General features: G+C 36.3%; 1 protein-coding gene across 1 annotated transcript in view; it reads left to right on the plus strand.

The window, feature by feature from the left end:
* Positions 1-15,421, plus strand: part of SNTG2 (syntrophin gamma 2) — a 310,557-nt gene that overhangs the window by 148,712 nt on the left and 146,424 nt on the right. Inside the window, exons 3-4 of the mRNA XM_068409305.1 lie at positions 750-806; positions 902-959. Of these exons, the coding sequence (XP_068265406.1) occupies positions 750-806; positions 902-959 (115 nt within the window). The remainder of the gene's footprint in view (positions 1-749; positions 807-901; positions 960-15,421) is intronic.

Raw genomic sequence — 15,421 nt, forward strand, 5'->3', positions numbered from 1 at the left:
ATCTTATATGTTCAGTAGTTACTGTAAAGTTGGCATTCTATGCAGTACTGTTCAACATGTTGCAAAAAAAGTTCCCCTCAACTCTATAATTATCATCAACAGATGAAGTGCTATTATTATGTTGTCAGGTACCAAGAGTTACACATTAATGAAATGTCAAATTCAGCATACTGTTAAACATATGGTAGGTTGCTGTAGAAAAATATTGGTAAATGTTTATCTTCTTTATGCACTTAAACATGAAATGCAAGAAAATAACCATTTGAAGCAGACTATCACTAGAAGTCTTTTGGCATATGCTGCAAAAAATGGTATAGATCTGAAGATACGGGTTAGAAAACATTGGTATTTGAGATTGAAAAATGAGAATAAATAATGTGCATATACGATAGCGGTTAAAGAAGATAAATCAGCTATGAAAATCTCAAAGCTCTTCATATAGTTTTCTCATGAAAACAGTTGTCAAAACAAAGCAAAAGCAGGTAAATAGCATGAAGAATATCACTTCAGCAGTAGGAAAACATACTAAAAGTCTGCATGCACAATTCACACTCAAGTTCTGCTCTCTGTGGTAAGGAATTAAATCAGTACCTACCAATCAGCGATGAATGATACTTCGGAACTGATCACTTAGATTCTAGGATACCTTTGAGAATTTTTAAAAGTAAAAAACAGTTTAGAAGCATCTTCTATGCTCATTCAGATATTGTGTTTTCACCTGAATTTATTTTTTCTACAATTTTTTAAAGCACAGAACTGTTACACTTCGTAGACAACCAGTTGGTGGCTTGGGCTTAAGCATAAAGGTATGGATAACTTCTCGTTTCTTCTTTTAATTTTCAGTACGGCTAGTTCACTTAGTCTCAGTTGAGATCTCATGGTTAATATGCATCTTTTACAGGGTGGTGCTGAGCACAAAGTGCCTGTCGTCATATCAAAAATATTTAAAGACCAAGCAGGTAACTTATATTTATGTTATTTACTTATATAGTACTGTAGTATATATGTTTTTTTTTTTTAATTAAATGCTCTTTAAACTGAGAATTAACACACATGTATGGCTCATTCCTTCAGCCTCACACTATCTTTAAGCCTTTCTATAAATGTCCAAATGGTCCATGTGCCTTTGTGTTTAATTTAAAATCTATCATCTTTTCAAGTCTTCAGGACCTGTACTTGAAATTTTACTGCTAAGTAATAGTTTCAGAAAACATATTTTTTTTTACTGCAGTAAGACAGTTTTGCTGTAAACAAAATATTTAAAGTTACTTGTGAAAACAAAACTATGACATACGAAATCTATTATGTACTTTACTTTAATACCTAGAGGATAAAAAAATATAAACCAGACATATTTTTTTCCCCACACAGTAATTCACTGCTATATGGTATGACTAACTGTGCCTAGTTGGAGGCACAAAGTGATTTGTAATGTTTATTATGGTGATGATAACACAAGATCTAAATCAGTGTAGTCTAACCCAGTTAAGTATTACATTGACATTTATCTAGCAAAAGGAACTTCTAGGCGACCGTGTCAGACCTTGGACTGATCTTGCCAAGTTGGAGAACTGCTCTGGAAAACAAAGGGGCCCTTCAGTAAGGAAAAGTAGAACTGTTAACACGTGGGTGGGCAGTGCCTTGCAACGTGAAGTAAGGGTCTTAGCTGATCAAAAACAAAGTCATATTTTCTTCCGTCGTGGACGTGGACATGGGGACTAGTTTGTTCTTTTCTTTGCCGAGGCATTCTTTTACATATTTGAAGATCTGTCATGTTTCTATGATAAGTTTCTATGTGTTTCCTCTCTTCTCTAGAATAAATCTACCCACTTCATGTAACCTTTCCTGCGAGAAAAGATAGAGTCAGTGGGTCCTTATTTTGCTTGAAAATTAGTACCCAAACTTGGTAACCCATTTTCAGCTGATATCTAGTGAATATTGAATGGAGTGGCTATGGCAGTATCCTGTCGGAAAGACTGCTTCAAGTTTCCTATGTACAGTACTTATTTATATTTCAGTATGATAGTTCTTTTTATGGTACTGTTTCTGTAGTGAGGAGGAGAAGCTGTTTTTATGTCAGTTGTGTTATTGTATATGGAACAATAATAGGCTCCTTGAATACACAGCATAATAAACCATACCAAGAAAATAAATACATAACAATAATAATAAAATGAATATAAGCATTAAGTCTAAGGAGAGTAATTCAGGAAATGAATCGCCAACAAGGAAAGCTATCACCTGCCCTCTTAGGATGTAGTACTTTTAACCAAGGTTAGTAGTGAGTTTGTATGTAAAACACTTATGTGCAGAGTTTTTTACATTTTAGGTAGTTTTTCATAAACTGTATTTATTTGTAGAGTACCAAGTGCAACAACAGTTTTATGTCAGCTGTTTACCTCAAATTTGGAAATCTCTCCTCAGAAGATACTTGTTTTAAGATCTTGTAACCTTTGGTCCAAGGAAGTTCCAGAGTGAGTAGTGGTTGTAACCAGAGGCAATGGTGTATCACAGTAAGCCCATATGTAATGTTCCTGGCTGAATCAGTGAATGGCATGAAGACCACACACCTGACAAGGTATGAAGAAAGTAGTGTATATAGTATCAGTTGTGCCACTGGCGTGAAGAAGAGAATCTCAGCCCTGCTTTCAACGTGTGTTGGTTCAGGTGAACTCCTGAGGTCCCTTCCAGCCTGAGTGATTCTGCAATTCATTTAGCGCTGCACATGCCAAAGATCAGAAAGATGTCGTATAAATGCTTTTTGTGGCACTTTGCTTCCTGCGCTCCCCTTCTCATTACTGAATGTCTGTGCAACACAAAACAGTGAGAGGTTTTTTTTGTTTGTTTGTTTCTTCTGGAAAAATAGTATTTCTAAAAAGCATCAGAAGATTTTGAAAAAAATTTTGGAAGTGCACAACCTTCTTATACTGCATATCTTTTTCTTTGGATATGATCTCAAAAATCTCAAAGTGTTGCTGGTATTCAGTATAGGAAAAAGATAATAACAAAGGCTACTCAGCATTATTTCGATAGTATCGTATTTAATTGTTAAGTAACAGTAATGAAGAGAATACGTCCAAATTTAACTCATAGATGACCTTGAAGGAATATTTCTGTTTTAAGATTCTAGAGGAAATAATCTGATAATATTATTTAATGGAAAACAACAAGTATTCTAAAAATATGTACATTCTTTCTCCCCATATATATATATATATAAAAAAATATAAATGCACACATATGCATACTTATATATCTATATTTATGTGTAAAGGGATATCTGGAAAAATATTCATGTTGGATATAATGAGAGGAAATGTTAAGCATGAGGGAGAGGTGAGACTTATACACATTTACCTCAAACTAAATTTTGAACTGAACATCTGTGTGTTCGTAATGTGAATAAATTACCAGTGGACTTTCATTGTACAAGGTACTAATAATGATGAAACCGATAGGCTAACTTCAAAGGTGGCTTTGAGTTAAGCAGTGAGATTAGTACTGCTTCAAGCAAATATACTGAATTAAAAAAAAAAAATATATCATGCAGTAACGTTTGAAAATCAGTTACCTGATAAAAAAGGGATTTCTTATCAGGAATTTTACTATGACAGATTTTGCTGTTTTGGATCCTTGAATAAAACATCTGAACCTAGGTACGTAAAATACTCCTTACTGATTAAATTACTGATTTCCTAAAATGTCTGGTAACTTGTGATACTTTTTGTAAAATTTAATGCCCATTGTATGACAACACTGCAAAATCATATTTCCAACCTTACTTTGTTTTGATACATTACTATTTTGTAGTTCCAAAGCTAGAAGTATAATAGAATAAAGCAGTTGCTTCCTTTTTATATACATCTGTACAACCTTTATGTTATCCTAAAAAAATGTAATTAGTCAGCTATCTTTGTACTCTTTAAATTTTTCAAATATAGGAGCAGTGATTTTGTTGGTATTGACCTAAGCAGCATTTGCACTTCAGTTGTAGAGATAGGGCGAACATTTCAGTTGGATCTGATTTCATTATTCAACACAACAAAAGTTACATTTTTTTCATACCACCAAAGCTTTTGCTAAAGTTAATTTCAGAGGGACAAAAGTCCTATGCCAGACAGAATGAAAAGAAGTAAATGCAAACACATCTATAAATTCAAAAGTGGTATCATTAGCTACAGAGTAATTTTAATCCCATAGGTAATTTTTTCACTTCCAAGCAAGCATTTTTTCCTCCTATCCGTGTATTACATCATCCAGTTGACTCAGTATAATCTCCCAGATTATGAAAAGATATTATTGATGTTGAAACTTCTCAGTAAGATTTTCTAAGACAGATTCATGGTTTCTCTAGGGGTTTTTTAAAATGTGATTTAATACCGTATTGCATTTCCTGTATTTTCATTTTGAAACTGGCTTAAGATAGAGTAAATCATTGTACTACAGTCGGTGATTTTCTAATAGCTTGTATATATGTGTTATAATTAGTATTAACAATTTATTTATGGTAAAGACTGCAGTAGGTTTACAGCCAAATATATGTAGAGTCCTGTTCTCAGACATGTGTAACTGAATATCTTGAATTTTGAAAGGAATGAGGTCAGGCTTACTTGTACAGTGAATCTGTAAGAAATTTTGTCAGATCGATTAAATATAGTTTAAAGAATCCTTATACACAATATATGGGTAAAGTGTATGAGCTTTCATGTATTTACATCTTTCACTCTATTATCTGTTCTTCCCATTTTTAATTACTAAAGAGTCTTTATGAACTTGTGGAATCTAAAGGGTGGAGACTGTAAAAACAAATAGACTTTGAAATCTAACCTCATCATACATACAAGTGACTTACTGCATATAGAAGTGGAAATTTTAATTGTATAAACATCAAGCAATCGAATTTCTGTTTTGTGTTGCAAAATTGTCAAGTTATCAATCACATTTTGTTACCTTGATGCAACTTTCCATTTTTGCAAGACCTGCTGTAATAATCTGGCTACTGCTGTGAGCTCTGCTCGTATCTCATATAACATGTGGAGTCAGACAAGCAGCAATGATGAAACAGAACAGTGGGTTCAGCTCACAGAGGCATGATGAAAATAGTTAAATAAAATTAAATAAAACCTGGAGGAACAGAGATAGTTTGCATTTTGCCAGTTTCAAAAAAGGTCCTCTCTTGAGAGCCAGAATTGGTTAAAACCTTAATTTGAAAGCATTTTCCTGCCTTCTGTGATAAAAGGTGGCTTATAACTCACATTCTGCTGTATTGAAAAATCTTCTGGTTTATGTGTTTAGTCCTTTTCTGACTGGGGATGCTGTGTACCCTGGCAGGATTGGGACGAACTCAGGACATTCAGCCACTGAAACATTCTTGGCTTAAAACCGGGTGCTCTGCAAACACAGACGGTGTCCAAATATCACATCCTGTCTGCCTGCATTCAGGACCATCTGTTTGGAGGACATGGTGTCAGTTTGATGAGGGCTTTTAACAGTTTCACTTACACTTACATGCCAAGCAAAGATGGTTTAGTGTGGAAGCATATGTGGTACTTCCCCCATAGGTATTTTTTTCTGTGTTGACTCCAGTTATCCACAAGGCTGGTACAACTAGGGTAACCAAGCCTAGTCTGAGCAAGTCAGTGGGCATGATGTGAGATTACAGTCAAGCTGCACAGCATGGTTATTTTTGTAGCTGATGTTCTTCATCCCTACAGCTGTACTACTTCACCTTGGCTTCATCAGCCTTGGAGATTCATTCCACTGAGCCAGCAAGGTCAAGGTTAAGGATGAGTTAAGCCCAAATGGAGGTATTTACATTTATAAGGAAGTCAGAATGGAACAAAACTTGTGTTATGCCTTATGCTAATGAAAGTGAAGACTGAACACAAGGCCATCTTTGAACATAAGAAGGCCTCATTTGAACATAAGATGTTTGAAGCTGGAAGGTATTTAATATTTGTACACATTTAATATTTTGTTTTGTAATATCACTTACAAATTTCTTTGATTTTTTTTTTAGGATTATTTGTATTTCTATCACTAATTTTTAATTATATTTGACAGTGTTATTTTTTTCTTTATTACTGGAAAATCTGAAGATAGCATATACTCACTGTTGTCTCTCTTGGACCTATGCCTCCAGCCCTAAATTTATTTTCAGGAGGCATAGAAGAAGATTCTTAGCATTTTAGATTTCTCTTTTTATCATTGCTTCCTCAAGACTAGGCAGGCAGCCTGCAAAAGGCAGTACCTCTTAATAGAAAGGACATCTTAATGAACTGTTAAAGATCAGTCAACAAGTAAAAGGAAGGTACTTTGATCCCTTATTCAGGAAGGTATTTTTATTCAATACAATAGCTAAGAACATACTTAAGGTCCAATGATACGAATAGCAGTCACTGTATATTTAGTGAGAAGCATATAGGTAGATGACTTCTTGAGTTGAGGTTCTGAAACAATTTATACTACTGGGATTTGTTTTAAGGGTTAAATGCTGAAGCAGGGGACTTAAATTACTGACCTAAATCTAAAGAATTCTTTGGGTAGAAGGATGCAAAGAGTTAATTTTTAAGTGTTTGTTTAACTGAACAGTCATATACTTAAAATCAGGTCTTGTAAATATTTTTAAGATGGTAATGTTTTCATTGTTACAATGGAATGCATATTTTTCTGCATTAAAATTATTCATAAATAATTCCTGGACAGAAGAAAATTTGAGATGAAATATTTGTAAGTTTCACTTAGAAGTTTTGTTTTGTTGTAGAATTTGTGTTATTTTTTTTTCATAGGATTTAAGAGCTTGATGAATCCAACACTTCTTTTTATGGAGGAAACCAAAGCATTCCCATTTTAGGTCTATTTGAAATTTGTTTTCATTCCTTTGGTTTGGCTAAAAAACAGAAACAGTGAATTAGCTGTCTAGCTCTAGATTTAGGCAGTTGCTTACGTTCTTTGTCAAAGTGAAGCTTTATATCTGTATATTTGTGTGTGTGTGTCTAAAAATGTGTGCATTAGGTTCCTGATACTGAAAAATGTTTTTATGTTAAGTGTATAAAGAAATTGTATTCAAAGGGTGTATTAATGATGAAATTCTTCTTCATGCATGTGAGGAAGATCAGCTTTCAATAAAAGATAATTAGTTTTGCTTAACAGCTATGTTAAAATATAAAATGTTTCCGGAAATTGTGTTTCAGTTTTATGGGGTTTTATGATGAATATTATCTTTGGAAGGTACATTTTGTAGTTTATGAAACAAAAAGGTAGATATAAAATCTGAAAAACATTATTTGTAATTTCAGTGGACGTATAATATTATGGTTATCATTCTTGTACTCTAGAGAAAGGTATGAAAAATATGTTATATTGTTTTAGTTGTCATCTGTTCCAGGTAACAGTTGAGTGAATAAACTGTGGCCTTAGGATGCCACTGACATGCATAGTTTCTGTTCCTTGTCCCGTTCACCCACCTCTGATGGACAATGTAGTTCTCATATGAACTGCAGAAATCTAATGAAATAGCACTTAAAGTTACTTTTTGAATTTGTTACCACTACAGTCCAGGTTGAAGAAAAAGGTTAATGATAGTTATTCCATGCAGAACTCTATAGTATGTTTTCATTCAGATAATTTGTTCAGGAGAGAACTGCCTGGAGTCCCTCTGAGGATGGACGGTGTTTTGGACTTTGGATTTGGAGCTTGCTTTTGCCACAGTGCTTTGGTACAGAAACTGGAGGAGCAAGCAGCAAGACAGAAAACATCTTTTAACTGTAACAAAGATTCCCATTGCATTGGAAGATACTAATTAATATCAGAATGAAACTCATTCAGATTATTTTGGGGCTGAAGCAGTCAAGAATCATACGGAATATTTTATGGACAGACCAAATGTAACTATCCTTCTGCTTGGAGGTAATGTCACATGGAATAATATGCGAAACTTAATATCCTTTGGCAATTTCAGAGAATTTCTATTTTTGGTCTTTTCACTTATCTTTCCTTTACTGGTTTCTGAACTAAAGACTTTGTAGGCTATTTTAGGAACTACATCTTTTCTTTTCTTGTAACTCATTTAAAGCATGTATTTCTGCTACTTTTGACATCCCGTCTTAGTCTCCAAGTTTGTTTTCCAGTTATCACCCCTACAACATTTAAAACTTTTTGGCATACTATAATAGAATTTAATGGAAACTTAGTTACATATTTTGGGAGAAAAGATTGAAGATGACAGATTATAATTTATTTCCTCATATAAAGTTACCTATTCATAACTTTTCTAACTTTATATTATGTTATTCAGCTCAGAAAGCCTTTTACAGGTGATATTAATCATATGTTTATTAAAGCTAACCTTATGCCTTAGAATATTGCAACTGAGTGATCAGATTCATCTTCCTTTACATAGTACTACATTCCTTTGTCAGCTTATTCACCTCGTGATTAATTAATTCGAAAATGCACGCAACTATTTTTACCTGAAAAATATTGTAATAATTCTGAAAATATTATCAGGTTTAGATTGATTATACACATAGAGTGCCTAGAGCTTCTAACACTGCTAACCGTATTCCTAGAAATACCACATTTTTGCAATTTTAAGTAGCTTTTCACTGACTCTTAATGGAGTGATAGCTGTGCTTGGCTACTAGAACATTTTTTTTGAACAAAGTATAACTTATTCACAGTTGTAACTTTTGCTTTTGCTTATTAATTATTGCTACTTATTTATGAATTCTGTCTATGTAAGATACATGAGTATTTTTACTTTTATTTTCAAACTCAAGGGACTTAGCTGTGGTTAAGCAACTATCCCAGTAGTAATGTAATGTAGCACTTTCAAATTTTCTGAAGATACATTCTAAAAAAAAAAAAATCTGCTTTGCTTTTCTTATAGTCACATCTTAGTAGTCATGGCTTTTCTTGAAAAGGCAACATTTTAAGTACTTACACTATTAGTGTTCCAATTTTTCTTCCTTACTTTGAGAACTGATATTTTTCTATAAAGGCATGATCAAATGATGAAGAACTGGTTTACTGAATACATGTAAAACTGGAAGTATTTTTTTTTGGTAAGAATTTGTCATGATAACCGTTCCTGTGGGCTCTCTCTGCTGCAAAATCTACAAGCTAGTCTGAGCTACATAAGGCCTCTTTCTTTAATTAAAGAACTAATCTGTTTTGTCTAAGTTTTCTTCACTGAGTTCATACTGTAATGTTACTAGTTTGGAAACGCCTACAAGAATCACATTGCCAATTGGTTTGGCTTAAGGATCTTGCATCGAGACAAACAAATACCTGGACTTCTACAGGAAACTCAGACCATCTGAATTTTTCTCCTCTTGTTTCCTAAAGCAGGTCTAAAGTTTATTTATCACAGTGTATGCTGGTACTTCTTACAGATCATGTCATAAACTGGCAATGCATCTTGTGTCACAAACCTGTTTGCAATCAGAAAACCATCCAAAAGCCTTTTAATATTTTTTCTTTAGTTACTGCTAAGAGTTAGATGGGAAGAAATAAAACTGAACTTTAAAAGTTTTTTCCATACTGTCTTTCAAAGCACATTTAATTAAATATAGTGTCACGCCCAGGACTTTTCCAGATTCTAGTCTTCTCAGTTTTGGTATACATGCAGCCGTTGTCCCCATCAGGTCAGTAAAAAAATGGCAATTTTTGGCTGTAACACAGGCTCTCTGAATTATTAGGCAATAGTAACAAAATGGTATTTTGAAATTGGCCTCAGAAAACAGTTACAGTATCATCTGCCTTCTAAAAGTCAGAACAAGGAATAAAAGGATTTGTTTTTTAAGTTTAGGTTCCTTAATGCCCATTGGTGTGCTTTTGGGATTACTAATTACCCTTATACACCTTTCTCATTTTACTTTTTGGCATATATAAAATATAAAGCAATATTTGTTTGTAATAAAGCTAATTTTATCCCATTAATAGTTTGAAGTGAAAAATATTAGAAATTTGTTGATAGAGTAGTTTTCCTTTCAAGTTGGATTCATTTCTCTTGTTTTCAGTGTGCTTTACTACTAACTGTAACAACTCCAGTTTAAGCTAGTTCTATTTAAAAAAAAAACCTCATAAAATGGTCATAAGTCCAGAAATAATTATATACTTGCTGATCATTGAAGAATAGAGTGGAGAATGGAGTGAGAGAACTGCCCATAAGGGATACTCACACTGAAAATTAATAGAGAGAGAGAGACGGGAAATCACAGAGATACAGATAGAGATAAAGTGGAAGAGGAGAAAAAAGACAACAATAATGGAAAAGAGAAAATCATAAAATCATAGAATCATCATAGAATGGTTTCGGTTGGAAGGGACCTTAAAGATCATCTGGTTCCAACCCCCCTGCCACAGGCAGTGGGAACTTCACCCACGACTTCTCAAAAATGTTGTGTTACAGCACAATACTAGATATGACACTAAAAATCAGAAGTATGTGTGTAGTTAGAAATGTCCATCACTTCCATCTTTTTTTGCAGTGGAATCTGATTCAGTTACCTTTTTCCAGATGGGATCCATGTGTAATTTTGGGGCATGATTCTTCTTAATTTCCCTGGCAAGTTTTACTCAAAACTTCTAAGAAAATCTGTCTGCTCACAATCTGTGATTATTTGCTCCTCATGATGCTTATTCTTTTCTATGAATACAGTTCCTCCTGTAGCAATGAGAATTAGAAAATCAAAGCTCAGTTTTCTCTCAGCAAAAAAATCTAAAAACCAAGATGGGTTGCATAGAGTATGAAGGATAATTCTGAGAAGAGTCAACACCTGAGAAGTAAACTGTAAAACTAACTCCTGTTTTCATTCAGAATATCTTTATTTGCAACAAATACTTCCTTAATAGGTTAATCTTATTTCAAATCTGTGGTATTTTGAAACAAATATGCTAAAATATATAAGCCTATTATACAAATATATTTCTGTATGCACCTTTGCAAATCACAGAAATGTTGAGGTTAGGAGGGACCTCTGGAGGTCATCTGGCCCAAGCCTTCTGCTCAAGCAGGGTCAGCCAGAACCAGTTGCCCAGGACTGTGTTCAGATGCCTTTTGAATATCTCAAAGGATGGGTGCTCCACAACCTCTATGCGCAACCTGTGCAAGTGCTTGGTCACCATCACAGTAAAAAAAGTGTTCTCTTGTGTTCAAATGGAATTTCATGTGTTCCAGCTAGTGCCCATTGCTTCTTGTCCTGTCAGTGAACACCACTGAGGAGAATCTGGTTCTCTCTTCTTCGTCCCCTCCTGTCGGGTCTTTATATAAGTTGATAAAATCTTCCTGACTCTTCCCTTTTCCGGGTTCAACAGTCCCAGCTCCCTCAGCCTCTCCTGACATGAAAGTTGCTCCAGTCCCTTCATCTCTGTGGCTCTTCACTGGACTTGCTCCAGTAAGACCACATCATTCTTGTATTGGGGAGCCCAGAACTGGACATAGCACTCCAGATGTGTCTCGCTAGTGCTGAGTAGAATCATAGATTCATTTAGGTTGGAAAGGACCTTTAAGATCATAGAGTCCAGCCGTTAACCTAACACTGCAAAGTCCGCCACTAAAGTGGTGAGTGGTGACTCAACCACTTCCCTGGGCAGCTTGTTGCAATGCTTGACAACCCTTTCTGTGAAGAAATATTTCCTGATATCCAATCTAAACCTCCCCTGGTGCAAGAGACCATTTCCTCTCGTCCTATCACTTGTTACTTGGGAGAAGAGACTGACTCCCACCTCGCTACAACCTCGTTTCAGGTAGTTACAGAGACCAATAAGGTCTCCCCTGAGCCTCCTTTTCTCCAGACTAAACCTCAGTTCCCTCAGCGGCTTCTCATAAGACTTGTTCTCCACACCCTTCACCAGCTTTGTTGCCCTTCTTTGGACTCTCTCCAGCACCTCAATGTCTTCCTTGTAGTGAGGGGCCCGAAACTGAACACAGTATTTGAGGTGCAGCCTCACCAGTCCGGAGTACAGGGGGATGATCACTTTCTTAGTCCTGCTGGCCACACTATTTCTGATTCAGTAGAGGGGAAGGATCACCTCCCTTCACCTTCTGACAACACTCCTCATTGTGTAGGCCAGGATGCTGTTTACAAGAACACATTGTTGACTCATGTCCAGCAAGTTATCCACAAGGACCCCCAGATCCTTCTCAATATCCTTTTGATAAAAACAGCAGTACTCATGTATATCCAAAATACAAAGGAATCTACAGTACACTTGGTAAGTTGGTCTTTTCCAGGAACATGTACGGTTGTTTTGAATTAAGTGACTTTCTCAAAGCAAAAGCTGTTTCCTTTCCAGTAAATAATATCAATTTATTTAACAGTAGTTTCTAAGAAATTATGAGAAACACAGAAGTGGTATTTTCAGTGAAATAAAGGCAGAAATTAATGTTACAAGTTAGCATGGAATTGGCTAAACTATTGAGACATACATTTCTATCACTGTAAAAAGTGATAAATCATCTCAAATTCCTCATAACTTATTCCAGTTGCATCTTAAATAGCATAGTGTCTTCTGGAAGTATACTTTTGCTTACACTCATAGTAAGGCATTAGTTTAACAATTAATTCATATCTTGAGCAAAACTTATTGACTCAGAAAACATCACTTTTTGCAGCAGCAGTTATTTTATGGGTTTCTTATCCAAGTATTCAGCCAACCTAATCCTGTCTAGGTTTTTTGGAATCTTGTGCAACTAGATATCATGATGTGGTAAAAGATTTAATACCCAGGTATTAAAAGTAGTTGTCTTTTGACCAATGTACCCATTCAGTCTCTATCGCCACCCCTTGCACACATCAGCTTTCTAGCTACGATCCCTGCGCCGTGACTTTACCACCCACTCCAGTGTTACAAGAAAAACACAGCCTTACATTGTCGACAGGACCCTACCTGGTGCGGCGGATAAAACAGAAAAAGACTGTGTTAGTAATTCTTTTGTGGAACAAAATCGGAAGAAATTTACAGTTGCCAGCATGTACATTGTCCTAGACAATTCTTGGTATCTGTTGCATGCACAGTTGCATATGCCAAACTGTAAGGAAAACTACATCTCAGAGTGATCAATTCTTGCTCAGATGCTTGGATGAAAGGTAGAGTCTTTCCTGGTGATGCTTGTGGTACCTGCACACTGTTATAGCTCATGTTGTTCTTCATATAGTCCAAGCTGAAAAGAAAATGCTTCTCACTTCCCAGGCCAAAACAGTTTTATCTTGTTAACTTTGCAGATACAGCACTGTGTGCTGTGCAGCCTTACAAAGGGACAGCTAAAATACTGTTCTGCAAATTGGCCTCACCTTTTCAACAGTCCCATAACCTATTCACAGAGTAGCATTTTTATTCACTGATCTGTGAGTCAGCAGGAGAATCGTTCTGCCATTACGGCATTCATGATCAGGGTATTGAGGATAAATTGCAATTTCTGTAGCATTGCTGAATAACGTATGCCTCCATTCACATAAGGCCGATTATTATCTCTCCAAACCTGTGCTCCCTCCTACATCCAGTCTTTGCCTACTTCTGTGTCCAGGACCTGTCTTACCGCTCTTGTCCTGTGCACTTTTCACATTGAATCAATTCTTAAAATGTGTTGAGCTTCAGGCTTGTGTACCCTTAGATCTAGAAGTGACTTCTTGACTGGTAGATGCATTATTTTTAGGAACATGAAATCATCTCTTTCTGCTTGCTCCACAGGCACTGACAAAAGTGAAGAGAGAAGTCCCAGTTCCCCCTATGCCACTTAATTCAGCGTGGGGAACCTGGTACATGGTCCCTTCCAATCCCTAACATTCTGTGATTCTGTGATTCTGTGATTCTCTGCAAACAGACTATAATTGCTTTGTGCTCTTAAACTATAAAATTTATTGGCTAACTCACACAGTAGGTAGCTGGGGATATTGCAGTGCTCATCACCCCTGTGGGATGACCAATGAGGCTTTGCTGTCCTGGCAGTCAACAGTCAGGTGGGAAAGGTTCAACCTTCATTGCTCCCTGGAAGGAATTTGTCTTTGGTGCTGCTGAGTTACCATCCTCCAGCTGCCTGGTTTTCTTCCTTGAGATTTTATACCTTTTCATGTCAGTGCTTTTCCTCTTCAATCCTTGAGCTGTTAACTAGCCCTATCTCAACGATTTTACCTGTGTCTGTAATTTTACCTTTCCTATTGTGCATGGATACTAGTCTACATATTTTATTATAACCCTTGTTAGAACAAAGCAGTTTTCTCGGAAGACTTAGACAAGATTACACAACTGTGCTGTTGTGTCATTATGCAGTGGGTCATGGACAGCTGAACATCCAGGAGGATGGTGATACCTACCTGCCTGCAAATCTTCATGACGTGCTTTTCTATCAGGATCTCATCTTTCTCCCAAACATTTTCTGGCTCAGCATGCTTTGCTTTCTTACCAGCCCTATATTTTTCTGTTTTCACCTCTTACAGAAATTCTTTCCCAAATCATCCCCACCCCTCTTTCTTTTATTGTGCTTCTTTTTCAATGTTGATGTTTCCAACTGATCTTCCTAATGGCGACAGCTGCATTGGCCTCCCAGAAGAGCCAACAACGAGGTCCCAGGAAAACAACACTGCCTGCTGGGGTGTGTGCCATCTGCATCACATCTGTGGCCTGCAGGTCAACTGACTGGCACTTGTTGAAGTATAAATAAACACGTCTGCCTTGCTGCAGTGGGTTGGAGTGTGAGTCCTACTGTGACCCACACACAGACAGAATAATATCCCAGGATTGGCTTATTAGGGGTGTCCTCCTGAAACAGGTTAAGAACCCACTCTCCCTGTGTTGAACCTCGTTCAATTGATGTCCAGGCTCTGCATTAATTCAAGTTGCAGAGACAATTGCATTACTTGTAAGCAAGATCTGCTTCTGCGTATGTGGCCTGTTTCAGCTGTTACTGGCAGCAGGAATGCATCACTGTGTGGCACTGGTGTGCCTTCAGATGAGCTGCTGAGGGGCCCACAAAACAATAAAGTTTTGTGCAATAGCTTTCCTTAGGCACCTTCACATCACCTGCAAGCATTCAGGCTGGTAGACCAGTCTAACTGATCTGAAGTAAAGTTCCTGAAACTCAGTGTGGGCGTAAAGAGCCCCAGCATCAACTGCTTTGATTCCTGACCTATCTCTGTTCTGCCTCATCATTTACTAATACAGACATACTCAGAATTTATCTGCTTGGTTGTGAGTCAGTCACACACAGTGGGCAAGACATGCACCCTTTGACTTTATGCTTTTATACTTTCCCACAGCTGGAATTTCAAACACACCCTCTTCCTTCTATATCCAATGCGAGTACACTCCCACTTTCCTAAAGCAGCCCAAGGGCCCTAACATAAGCATTGAATTCACAATGTTTCACATATTTTTCACTATTGGTATATGTATTACTGAAAACTTGAAAAGTATTTTA

Source organism: Nyctibius grandis, chromosome 1, assembly GCF_013368605.1.
Source record: "Nyctibius grandis isolate bNycGra1 chromosome 1, bNycGra1.pri, whole genome shotgun sequence".
NCBI lineage: Eukaryota > Metazoa > Chordata > Aves > Nyctibiiformes > Nyctibiidae > Nyctibius > Nyctibius grandis.